This window comes from Ascidiella aspersa, chromosome 8 (assembly GCF_963924565.1).
Source record: "Ascidiella aspersa chromosome 8, kaAscAspe10.2, whole genome shotgun sequence".
NCBI classification, from domain to species: Eukaryota; Metazoa; Chordata; class Ascidiacea; order Phlebobranchia; family Ascidiidae; genus Ascidiella; species Ascidiella aspersa.
In genome coordinates this window covers 4,701,287-4,715,170 of record NC_139454.1, presented here as the reverse complement: position 1 = coordinate 4,715,170, position 13,884 = coordinate 4,701,287, and the positions used below count along the sequence as shown (strand labels likewise).

The window sequence follows — 13,884 nt, the reverse complement described above, 5'->3', positions numbered from 1 at the left end:
TATTAATTACACTTGATTACTTAACCTTGTCATTTATAGAATACGCAAAAATATAAGCTTTTTTTATTTTTCTCTTTTTTATTTTTCTCTTTTTTATTTTTCATTTTTTTATTTTCATTATTTTTTTATAAATATAATTGGCGTATTACAACGGAAGCTAATTTAATCGCGCGAAGGGTTTGGACTGCGTGGCTGTATGTTGACCACGCTGCTTTCAAGCAAACATTTCACTGGACACCAATCCCCTGAGAAACTGAGCCTTTTAATCTGTAAAGTCACACTTAAAACTTTAGGGCTCAGATATTAAATACTTTCATAAGGAAAATAGCAGGACACGCTATATGAAGCCTGAACTAACAACTTTGGGTGACAACTAAATATTATATGACATATTTTAATGAGCAACCCTAGTTGTAACTTCCACCGCAGTATAGCATTATCATAAAACAGACTTACTGACAAACTAGTACCTGACAAAATATTCAACAACCCAAACCTCCAGAAGCTTGACGTTGATTTGTCTGGCAATACGTGAATGCGTAAATACGTCAAATAAAATCTAAGCATTTGCAAATTTTTTATCCAAAAAAATAACTTTTGAGTAAAATTCCAATATAAACTTCTACAACTGTTGCGAGGCCACAAGTGCGTCGTGCCATAAAGTTTGAAAAAACGTTTATTTGAAGTCTGAACGTCGCACAGTCAATTTCTCGATTCGTTTCACTTGTTTTGAAATGCAACAGGTACGCCACGTTTCACTTGAGTGAGGATTCTCTTTCAAATAAAAGAATCTTCCTGAATTTGTTTCGTGACAGTTGGTTTGAAATTCAACGGCTGTACCACCAAGTCGGACGTTCGTTCCATTTTAATTAAACTTATGTGTTTCTGCAGCGCGACAGTGTTTGTGCAACTATGTTGGGCTGTATAACCGCTGAACGTAGGCTGTAACCCCTGAAACAGATCTGTAACCCCTGAAATAGGTTTTTATCCATGAAATGGGGCTTTAGCCCCTTAAATGAGGCTTTACCCCCTGAAATAGATCTGTAACCCCTGAAATGGATCTGTAACCCCTGAACTGGGGCTCTAACCCCTGAAATAGGGCTTTATTCTTGAAAAGGGGCTTTAACCCCTCAAATTAATCTGTAACTCCTGAAGTGGCGCGTAAGCAACTCAACTTAGGATGTAACCCCTGAAATAGATCTGTAACCCCTAAAAGGTGACCCCTTAAAGGGATCTGTAACCCCTGAAATGGTAACCCCTGAAATGGTAACCCCTGAAAAGGTGTTTTAACCCCCTTGGGTTGTTGTTGCTCAGCAATTTCCAATTCGCCCAAGCCCTCACTTTTGCCGTTGGGAATTCCCCACCTTGCTGCGTGTTCTTTCTATTGATAAAACGCCGCTCGTTTAAAGTTTTTTTTTTTTTGGTTCGACCTCTAAAACGGTTGAACCCAAGCTACCAAAGTTTATCCAAATTTACGTTTAAAGACCGAGTCTTACATTAATGTGTACTTTTCCTTATACTAACTTTTTGTAATAATATTTTACGAAATAAGTAATATTGGCGCCATCCATACAATATTGTTCCAACAAGTTTTCCTAGTGCTTCAAAATTTAACGGACATTATCTTAACTGCAAATAAGGATTTGAAAGTGGGGATTCTACAATAGAACATATAGCTTAATACCAGGCCCGTGGAGTAGTAGTCGGACTCGGTTTATTTGTCTGTACCCGGACTCGGGACTCGAAGGAGTTGGTTTATTAAGCTGGAATCGTATTCGAGACTCGGCAAATTTGGCTGGAGTCGAACTCGGGCTCAACTTTGTCTACTTCACACTGGTCGGTATACGCGGACACGTTTTATCATCTAAAAACGGACAGATTTCTAACAAATGATAAATTGGTTAGGTGGAATGTCAAGTGTCGCTATCTGTTAGATCAGTGTTTCTTAACCTTTTTTACTTGGGGGCGCACCTACAAACGTATAAAAACGTGGCGGCGCACCTTGCGAGCAAAATAAGCGCGAAATTTTTGAGGTGTACCGATATTTCCCTTAAATTGCTTGCTTTTTTATATTGAATGGGTTTTATAGTTGCATATCTTTAAAGAGACTTCCAGCCCTTGAAGATAAAAACGTTATTTTGTCCGTTAAAGTCTTATCCGATTAATTTTGGAATGATTTCGACATTTTTTCTTTTCGCTCGCGGCGCACCAAGCAGCCTTTCATGGCGCACCAGTGCGCTGCCGCACCGGTTGAGAAACGCTGTGTTAGATGAACGGCAAACAAACCTTCATCTATATTAATTGCATGCGATATCATAGTTGAACTAACCCTACAGCCTACAAAATTTATCTGGAAATATTACCAACTCTATTTCTTGAATGCTTTACTACTGAGCCGTAATATATGAGACAGGAAAAAGCAAATCAAAGATCACTGTGTTATTTAATTAAACCACACAATCACTATGCTTATAATATCTCCATTTGACAAATCATTTTGATTTTAGTGAGCGTCGGGCAGTCTTCTAAAAAAGCGTTAAAGTAATTAGGGGCAGATTGCTAATATGGTAAGTTTGTTCGGGGCAATCTCAAGTGTCGCTATCTGTTGGAGGGATTGATGAAAATTCTTCATCCTTTTCATTGGAACTGGTGCTGGCAGTTGCTTCAATCAAGTGCGAATCAAGTGCGACTTGGTCCAGGTCTAAGGCTGAAATCCCACCGTTTGACACTTGGGCCACTTTCAACCTTTTAGTTCTATCGTCGTCTTTTTTCTAAAATAAAACAGCAACAAATACCTTCTGTGGTGACTTTCAGTAATTCATATATATATATTTGGAGCATAGTGGTTGAGGTTGTAGTTAGGTGTAAAATGAGTATCAAAGCCCATATAGAAGTAGGTAGCATTTTGAACGTTTTGAAGAATTCTTAAGAAAATGGCTAGAGGGTTTAGTTAGACGTAGAACGAATATCAAAGCCCAAACAAAAGTTCATATAGCATTGTGTGAAAGGCCGCACACAACAATCCTGTATAATACACACTCACATAAAAACTAACATATTAATTTGCCTTACTACTCTGTTAGAACCGACGGCAAAACAGTCAATTGTTTTTGAGTAACCCTTTTTTTGTTTTGTTTTGGTTGCTTGATTTTTGGACCTTTAACCAGTGATGATTCCAATAAATTCCGTTAATAGAGTTTTGACAGGTACGCCGCAGGGGCGTAGCTAGGGGAGGGCGGTGGGGTACTTATGTGCCCGGGCGCCAAAGTACAGGGGCGCCAAAGTACAGGGGCGCCAAAATGAACCTTACAAATGGCAAATAAGCCTGCTGTTTCTTTAAATACAATTTTCCATTAAAATTTGAATTGTTTTTCTGTAAAAAGTAAGGTGTATTATGTTAATGTAATAGAAAATGTGATTACACATCGAGGAGGGGTCGCCAATTTTATAGTTTGTCCCCGGGCGCAAAATAGACTGGCTACGCCTCTCGTATACGCCGTACAAGTAATGCTTTTTTTTCAGGCATTTCTGTCATATCCTTAAATGTATTTAAACTCAGATTTCAGTTGCATATTCATGCACCACATCAAAAGATAACAACAGGTTTTAGATGTTACTTTGTGACGTAACTTTGTGACGTCATTTCTGAAAAGTTTCACGCGTTTCGCTAAGAAAATTATAGAAAAAAAATCAAAAAAAAAGAAAAAAAGAAAAAAAAAATGTTCCACTTTCCCCCTGCATTTTACATAAAATGCTGCCAATGTTAAACCGTTTACAATTTATTACCTGAAGTGCTTCTATTTGTTGCTTCATTGTGATAATATCTTCCTTCAAGTTATCAGATTCTAAATTAAACAGTTTTGGTTTAGGTTTAAGTAATAAAATACGTAGTTTATCTAAAGTAAATAAGCAATGGAACATAATGTCTTGTTGCAGTTAAGACGTATAGAATGAATAACAAAGCCCATACAGATGTAGGCAGCGTTTTCTATACGATAGGAATAAATCTTATGATAATGGCTGGAGTTTGTAGTCATCTGTAGAATGGATATCAAAGCCCATGTAGAAGTAGGTAACATTTTGCGAACGTTTCGAAAAATATTAAGATAGTGGATGGAGGTTGTAGTTGAACGTACAATTAATACCAAAGCCCATATAGAAGTAGGTAACATTTTGCGAACGTTTCGAAAAATATTAAGATAGTGGATGGAGGTTGTAGTTGAACGTACAATTAATACCAAAGCCCATGTAGAAGTAGGTAACATTTTGCGAACGTTTCGAAAAATATTAAGATAGTGGATGGCGGTTGTAGTTGAACGTACATTAATATCATCAAAGCCCATACAGAAGTAGGTTGTTTTATGTAAACGTTTTAAATTAATTAGACAGTTATTCAGAACATTTGCTTTTTTGGTATTTATTCTTCCAGCAATATTAAAGAAAGAAATATTATCTAATCGTCTGAATAACGTAAATTATCCCCGTTGCATAGCTACTTAAATTAGATTTATCATGCATATTGGTAAAATTAGATTGAAAATGTGCAAAAATCTAAATTATTAGGGCGTAGCATGTTATTAATTGAAATGAATTCGGCACAAGCTTTCACAATAACTATAACCTCATTACGCTTCAAATTTATTTCAAATTTAGAGTATTAACCTTTATTATAGAGACTCGGAAACTTGAGTCGTTTGCGAAGGGTAGATACGATGGTTGGCATTTGCTTGTAGATTTTGCCCTCACCGAAGCAAAGTTTGGCAACTTCGCACGAAACCTTGGTCATGATAATCAGAAACTCCTCGTATATATAATCTCCTTAAAATAGACCTTAATTAAGTTAAAATCTATAGTGTATAACAATTTTCTACGCAATTGCAAAATTGTTCTTCCGGCAATGTTTGTCCTCATTAAATGTACCGACGTTACCGTGTTCTATTGTGTTTTGCTATATATATTTTTGACCAAGTTGCAATATTATTGCCCTGATGAAGACTTTCTCTGAAGATCATCGAAACACTGGTGTATTTATCAAACTAAATTGGCAAAAGAACAATTTTACAGTTGACACAATGACTGACAGCAACAGCATATTTAAATGTTTACACTATTCCTACAGGTAATTAGTAATTATAATAATATTGCCTCCCGTTATAGCAAACGTTACATACGCTTATTATCTCATAGGTCATGTGTAATCAAGTTGTCTATCGTAATAGTAAAGCCTTGCATGTAATTATTCCCTTCCAGGTAATTATTTAGAGGAGATCTATCGTTAAAGTAAAACCTTACATACACTTATCAAGGTTGCCTATCGTTATAGTAAAACGTTGCTTAAGTTCATTACTTTCACAGTAATCATTAAGAGGTTGTGTATCGTATTAGTAAAGCCTTGCATGTCATTATTACCTTCCAGGTAATCATTTAGAGGAGGTCTATCGTTAAAGTAAAACCTTACATACACTTATCACGGTTGCTTATCGTTATAGTAAAACGTTACACATGCTTATTACCTCATTTGTAGCCTGAAGGTATCTATCGTAATAGCAAAACTCTACGTACACTGATTACCTTCAAGATAATCATTTAGAAGGTTTCCGATTGTTCGAATAAAGAAAGATCCAAGTCTTGTGTCGCGGTAGGAGACATAACCTGAAACAAAATTCAGTTTTTACACTTGGTGTTAAACGATGTAGTACATGGGCCACAAAGCTAAGGCTTATGAGTAGAATGGGGTTCGTTCAGTTATTATTGTACCATGCCATTTTTCCAACAATTCATTTTTATAACTCAACCCTCCCCTCATACTGGGATTAGTTTATTATCATAATATTGCAATATATTTTAGCTTTAGTTTACAACATAATGGTATAAGGTTGTAGTTAGACGCAGTGAAAATATCAAAGCCCATAGGTATAAATTTGAACCTTTCGGATATCTCTTTATTCAGTTTTAATATCAGAAGAGATATTCAAAACGTTCAAACTGCTACCCATTTTGCTTTGTTTGTTGTGGAAAAAAATATAATTTGGTTACTGGTAAAGATATTATGGTATCTAAAATATACGCGTTTGCTTTACCTACTAAACTTAGTTTAGTCTGTAGCTTTTCAATTTTCGATAAGTTGGATGTTTAAATCATCAAGCTTATTTAGGAACTGGAAAAGTCTATTTTTATTTTTCATTAAAAAAGTTTGTGGGAATACATTTGTATAATTATAACATATAAAAAGGCGTATCTTTATGGAATCCAAACCATTCGCAGCAGGTTTCTGCTTGTCGATCACTGTTCCGCTGACGCGTATATTAACAATAAAACTTGTTTAAAAACCTAAGTAAAATCAGGATCAGACTATAGGAGAATATATAAAGGGTGTATCTTGATGAAATCCAAAACCATTGGCAGCAGATTTCTGCTTGTCGATCACAGTTTCGCTCACGCGTATATAAATAATAAAACTAAAAGTTTAAAAACCCGAGTCCTGGTTTTACTCTGGTTTTTAATCTTTGAGTTTTATGGTTTGCATAAAACAGTTTTTATATTCCAACCATCTCTTAACAACCATTGTTTTCATTTTTGAACTAACTATAAAATTTCAATCATTAATATTTGTTGCAAAACACAAATACCGACCGTTTGAAGTAGCGTAACAAGCCAAGATATCCGATCCTTTCGGAACAAGCTGAGCGACTGGCGAGTCTTCAGTTACTACATTGACTTCAGTGTTTCCTGAGATGTCCCGATCTGTTCCAACGATGTTCTTCGCATGCCCCCTGCAAGCCTGGGGGTAAAATTATTTAAAGCGCCTGTACTTTTTGTGTATAATTTAAGGCGGGCACCATTTACAAGTAATGTACAGACTCCATATTAGAAAAAAGAGTTAAGATGAATGCACTTGGACCTCTTTATTCAATTAAGGTATAAAAAACTTTAAATGATGGCCTAAACCATATTTGGGAAAGGGCCTCAGAAATCCTTTTTAATTTTTGCTATATTTGACTAACCGAAGCAATGCTTTAGAGATAATTTACTAATTTTTATTAGAACATTAAAATTATCGGTTAATCATTAAACATTTTCGAATTTAATTTGCCGAAAAAAGTTCAAAAATCCTTAATTGATCAACTTCAGTGAGTGACTAGGAGGCTCCAAATGGTTTCTTTAAAAAAAATGTATATTTATTGGGATTTCCCTGTTGCTTTTTTGTCACTCTATTACCTGAATAATAAAGATTTTAGGTTTTCCCTTCAAATTCCTGCAGTTGTTGATTGTTTCGAACACTTCGTTCAACTCATATTCGTCATCTTTAAGTCGGATGCGTTTCTCATTTCCATGAGTCATAATCGCCATGACGAGGCACTTATCGTCTGCTTTTACTTCTATGTCTGCAATCTTTTGCAAAGTCTACAAAAATATAGTTAAATCAAGTTTAAGGAGCTTTTAAAACTTTTATAACTCAAGACAATTTGCTAAAAATAGGAAAATTTGTCGGCCCAGTGAGGAGAATAGCGAAATTTATTCAGCCATTTGCAGACGCATTTTAATGGATTTGTTTCCTTGCGAAAAGTCTTGGTTTTAAGCTTCAAAATAGTTACAACCTATTTTCAGCAAAATGATATTTGAATACACTTTCGAACAATGTTTTAAAACCCTTTTAAAATAATTTCGAAACACTAATTTTCGATACACGCGGGTGGCGAACAACTAGGCGTAACAAAAATATACGATTGAAATAGAGAAGCTTACATAACCCAATTATAACTGAATCAGCGGGATTTCTGCATAAAACAGCGTAAGCCAGCAACAATAAGCCATAGGTTAACACGTGTGTTCTAAAGAGCTATATAGTCTTGGAATTCGACGGAATCGGTTTATTTGGCTGGAGTCGAACTCGGGACTTCGGACTCAGGTAAGTCAACTCAAAACTACTCGAGTCCCGAGTCCGACGTACGCATGCGTAGTACTAAGTCTGGTTTCGCACCGGATTAATTCAAATTATCCGTTTCAGCTCCGGTTAGACTAAATTAAAAAAAAAACGGTTTATAAAGTTCCGCTTGGGATACTATGTTTGTTACTCTAAACCTAAATTTTTTTTTTAAATATTCGGTTAAGTTCCAGTCGGATTCTTCAAATATTACAAAAAACTGTTCGGAAAGAATTGGCCCTAACCGGTTCTTAAAGTTTCGGTTCGACTCTTTATAGAATGAACTGCGACATCTCTGAAATCTCTCATCTAGCAATACGATTTTATTACTATCAAAAAGCAAATAAAACACTGGTTCGGCGTACTTGTTCAAACTCCTCTTTGGTGTAATCCAAATGTAGCTTGGTATCCAACTTCATCAGATTAAAAGTGTTCGCCAAAGTTTGAACATCCTGGTCGCTACCCTCGCGTAAGGATGGCGTGAAACAAGAAAAACCTGGTCAAAAGTACGAGTTTTCAAGGGTCACTTGGGATTTCATGAAAACTCATCCCATTTCAATGAATATTGGTGGATGAGTTCTCAATAAAACATTAAATGTTAATAAACGTTATCTAAATATAGAAGTAGATCCAGGGTCGGATTATGTCTTTTGGAGACCCGAATCACTTAAGACTTCGGTGCCTTGTTTGTGTCAATTAGAACATTAACGCAATACACCACACAAGATGTTACGCATCGAAATCAATCAAAACTAACTGTAAGAAAGAAAAACCGGGCAACTATTGAGGTCCGAGTCGTCTGACCAACTCGAGTTATTTCATTAAATACTAAAGCAAAATTGAAAACTCGGCTATAAAAATTATCCCCTTCCCTTGCCGCCCTGAAAACGTGTTAGTTTTGATTAATTCAAACCTGGGTGGATGTCATTGCTATAACATATCATGTATCCATAAAACAGCTGGACATAACAAACTATTTTAAGTTTAAGTGTTGATTAAATATTTTTTTTAAGAGAATGTTAAGTTTTTTCTATATAATTATTAAATTATATTTAATAACCCCCATACAAAAACCCGTCGGAACGTTTCGAAAGGCATGTCTATCATTTCATCAATTTAAAAACTTTTTAAGTTATATATTCTAACTATCTATGTTTTAAATAAAAACAGCTTATCTACCAACTAGTTTTAGTTTATATAATGTTTAGTTGTAAATATTGAAAGGGTGTGTAGGGATTTTGAAGACACTGCTTAAGAAATTGGCAAATTTCTCGAACTATTTGCTTTGCTATTCCTTTGTAAATATCTGATACAAAACTCTACATTATGTAATCAATGAATTCTCGACCTGGAGTAGGACCACAGTCATATGTGTCCTTAGTTTCGGTGGTAAGTATGACTAATACCAATTACTGTGTTTTAATAAACGTAACTCATTAAATATTTTATCATTAAGGTTTACACAAAAATGATTTAAATAATTTTGGCATTTTGAAATAAGTTTAAAAGATATTGGTAACAGAACTACGAAGTCGGCTAAAATAATATAAGTCCGACTCCGGCCGAAAAAATGAACCCGAGTACGACTTCCGAGTTCCTAATCAGACTACAAATGTGCGATTTTATCGAGTCCCCAGTTCGGTCCCGACTCTATAGTTTGCATTCCACCCTTTTACATAACTAAAATATAAGGTGAATATATTCGTAACCAACAGGGGGGTCTTATAATATATCCATCCTCAATACACGATGGGAAAATATTTGATTATTATGCTATTCCACCTTTGTTTGTCATTTGCGGCCTTATCAGTTTTAAAAGTTGGTAATGCGCACGTCGGACTCGGGACTCACATTGTCTTACTCCAGTCGCGATTCGACTCCGCAGCCCTGGTTGGTAACCCCGAAATGTTTTTGCGGCAAATTTAGTGAACTTAATTCAATAAAGGAGCGGGAAAAGAGAAAAAACGTTCAAAACCATTTCTGTAAAAATCCAGCCAAGCGGTTTATGAGCAAAAATCGGTTTACCTTGAGAAACACTGCACTAGTTTGTTGTTTTTTCGGTAAACGTTTAGATCCGTGGGTACACTATATGTATGATCTGTAGTGTAGCTTAATAACGAATTACAAAGGCAAAAAGGTCGAGGAGCTCGATAATACCTTAATTAACTCAGATTGATAACAATTGCTTTCCACCTTTTATAAGTAACGCTTTGATTTACGTTTCAGTCACATTAACTGAAGATTGTTCAAGCTCGTATCTAAACGTCTTAATCAAGATGATGTCGATCTAGCCAAAGTTTGTGGTTTTGCAATTTATTATCAAGCTATACGTATATATCCATCAATGAGAGCCTAGGCGAGCACCAATTGATTGAAAGTTTTGTTACCTTTCTCAGCACCATTCAGCGCCGCTGATTGAGTCGAACCTACAAATACACGCCATCATTATGAAACCGTAAAACTTGGTTATTGCTTACAGCAGGCAAGTCTGCAACCTGGTTCAAACTCCATGTTGTTGAAGATGTAGCCTTTGCCAATCTTGCCATCTCTTCTTGGAGACAAGCTATACTCTTCCAGTGAAAATTGAGCCATTCTTTATGATTCTACTTCAAGCCTAATCCATGCTTACAAAATCACAACCGTCTGCAAAAATCACAAAAAGGCATTATGGTGACTTTCATCATGCTTTCAGGATCTATGGGCGTAAAATTCCACGCTTAGGGGTTTTTTTTCCACCTTTTTTTAAATGATGGTGGAATTTATAACCATTTTGTTCAAATTTTTACAACAAAGTGGATTATTACCAGTGTTATAAACAAGTCATTTCAAAATGACTTAAGTCCCAGTCAATTTATTTGTAAAATAACTTAAGTCCAAGTCATTTTCGAATAATAAACATGTCAAGTCCCAGTCCAAGTCATCGGTTGCCCAAGTCAAGTCCCAGTCAAGTCATAGTTAGAGCAAGTCAACTTCAAGTCATCTCCTTGTCATAAAAATAGAACGTTAAACCCATTAGAATATTAACTCGTATGATTATGAACAATAACTGAAACAAAAAATAAGGAAAACGGAACATGTAGCAAGCAATTTGTTTTTGTCCCAAAATTTGGATAAATAGCTCAATTTAAAAAAAATACTTGAAGAAATGCTTTATTTCAACCCAAGTCATTTGTCCGAAAGACTTAAGTCAAGTCAAGTCATTTTGGCCAAATGACTTAAGTCAAGTCAAGTCATTTAAAAACAGTGACTTAAGTGCACTTAAGTCAAGTCATTGACTTAAGTCATTACAACACTGATTATTGCAACCTCCAAATTTAACAGTGCAGTAAGGTAGCCTAATAGGTTGAAATTAGGGAAAATGCCAAACCATGTATAGGCCTATAACTTTAATCCAGAGGTGAAAGTAGTATATAATTTTCTTACCGGAACGATAACAAATGTCATACCGAAAGGCATGGCAATTTTCAGGTATAACGTCACAAATTTGTGTCATTACGGGACTTCATAAAACAAGTGGGCATAACTTTGTAAAACCTGAGGTTACCGTTTGGTATCAGAGGCAGATTTAGTTTTACAACATATGGCCTTGTAAAAAATGAAGTATTATTGCGAGTACGTCTAATACAGTGGTTCTCAACCGGGGTGCCGCGGCGCCCTGGTGTGCCATTTCTAATGCTCAAGGGTGCCGATGGATATTTGAGAAGAGTCTGATTTTTGCTCAATTGGTAAGCTTCTTGGTACAATTATTTGTGGACAACTAGAGACAATTCTATCAAACAACATTTTCTACATATTTTAAGTTGATTGTGTTGTTCCAGGTACATTTATAGTGACATTGCAGTACAAAACTCGACGAAAATTGCAGTCGCGGTGCCAAAAATCTATTTATTACTTTTGAGGGGCGCCGTAAGCAGAATTACTGCTCTAAAACATGCTTTTACCGGAACGCTATTCCGGGCAGTTCCGGCTTACTTTCAACAGTGCTTTAAGCCTTATAAGGAGCTACTATATTACTAGGTGGGGAACTGCATCCGCTTGTCTACTTATTGTGACCCATGTCTAAATTTTTCTTATTGTAGCCTACAATTGTTTCCAATGACTTCGGCATTATTCGCTGTTTACATTCACCATTAGGCTACCTATTTAACCGTATATTATCAAACTGTCTTGAAAATTGCCACACACTAAACACATTTAAAACAGTGTAATTTTAGATTTAAAAAACGATTTATCTGACACCTTCCCACTTACTTTATTTTTTAACAATTATGACACAACCGGTAAAACAGCACTTATAGTCTTTCCGTCGGCCAAAACTACAACGAAACACTTGGTTCCATAGGCCTTCCTGGCAGTTAAATCTGCTAACTTTATATACTTTATTATAAAGGCCCTATTTTTTTTTTAAATGTATGTTATATCCTTAATGACAGAGCCGATAAAATAGCACTAACGGGTTATCAGGCACCAAACCCACACAGCAGCACTTAGACAGCGCTCGACGGAACACAGACATTTTGAACTGTGGAATTTGTTAAACGTGTAAGGATTAATGCGGCAAGGGCAGAGAGCATAGCTCCAAAATAAACAGGTTAGAGATCTGCCCTTTGATTCTGGTCGTGTTTTGTCAGCAGTTCTACATATTTATCGCAAAGGCGGGCATGCGCAGCAACAATTTTTTATCGCAGAACGAACTCAGACTAAAATTTGATTTGGAGATGTTCGCTTTTTTTTTAATTCAGATACACCAAAATTTATTATCGAGAAAAGCAATAGTAATTAAACTAAACTCGCAATTTTAATTAAACATAATCAAATTATGTTCAATTATCATAAATGTATAATGTTTATCCAATTGGAAACCGTTCGCATAATATAAATAAAAAAATGTAAGCTGCAAACGAAGCTTGCCAATAGAGCAACAATTTAGAATACCAATGAACTTGAAATATCTTTCCCTCTAGCGTTAAAAATGGCATCTAGAGTACCGCTTCTTCACCCTGCTTAAAAACCACTGGCATAAGGTAACGGCTCCAAACCGATATTGTTGAAAATTCCTGTTCTTCTCCAGCATATAGTTCACCGCCGGCAACTTGCGTAAGGCACTGCTGATGCTAGTCCAGTTTGTGGTTAAGCATGCTAACCGCAATACAACTTTGCAGCGCACCCTCCGATAAATAAAACCCAAGCCTTCGTTCCGCCGAACCGGCTTAGTTTGGCGCCGCGGCGAAATAGACGTTTATGTTATTTTAAGCCCTCTTTTATATTAGGTTGGTATGCTGACGCAACCCTTTTAAAACAGTAGAAACATCTTTTTTAACTGAAATTCGTGGATTTTGTTTTGAAAATATTACAGCAGTGAAAGCACGTATTATGCTATTTTGTTAATTTGGGAAGTTGGTCCAGAAACTTTTTTTCACTTTTTTTTCTAATTCTAAACGTTGCCTTCCTACTGTATAATCTGTAGACAAACTTTTGCGCGATGCGTGAGAAAAATCCTGGACTTTCGAGCTAGCAAAGCGTTTTCAAAGACTCATCGCTACCAAACCTTCGCTGAATCTTTTTAAAAGCAGCATCGTTTTTATGCTAACTTACAACAACCTAGTTTAATTTGGTTGTTATCAACAAGCAGTTCAGCAATCCTTGTAAAATGTGGCTGGCTTTGCGAGTGAGACACGCGAACGTATTGGAGTCAAAAAAGGAAGAAGCCTATGGTAATAAAACACGTTTAAATCCAGGGGCGAATCAAGGGGTGACCCTAGGGGGCAGAGGGCACTAAGCCATACCCCCCAAAAACATACTTTTTGTCAACTTGACAACTTCTATTCGTTTTTACTATGTTGTTGTCCGTTTTAATGGAAATCTATTCAGACCAAGCGCTATGTATACTTTGGCATGTTACGCCGTGTAACTCATAGACTATGTTCTACGTATAAAGTAGGCCTACAATTTATTTCAAA

The 13,884-nt window shown here is 36.0% G+C and overlaps 1 protein-coding gene across 1 annotated transcript; it reads right to left on the bottom strand.

The window, feature by feature from the left end:
• Nucleotides 1–2,588: 2,588 nt before the first annotated feature.
• LOC146135275 (caspase-14-like) lies at nt 2,589–10,516 on the bottom strand. Its single transcript, XM_083395734.1, has 8 exons — nt 10,402–10,516; nt 8,290–8,420; nt 7,219–7,404; nt 6,634–6,781; nt 5,572–5,652; nt 4,663–4,818; nt 3,787–3,845; nt 2,589–2,771 (listed from the first exon to the last, which is right to left on the bottom strand). Exons 1-8 carry the CDS (start codon nt 10,514–10,516, stop codon nt 2,589–2,591), a joined length of 1,059 nt encoding a protein of 352 aa, XP_083251860.1.
• Between the last annotated feature and the right edge of the window lie 3,368 nt (nt 10,517–13,884).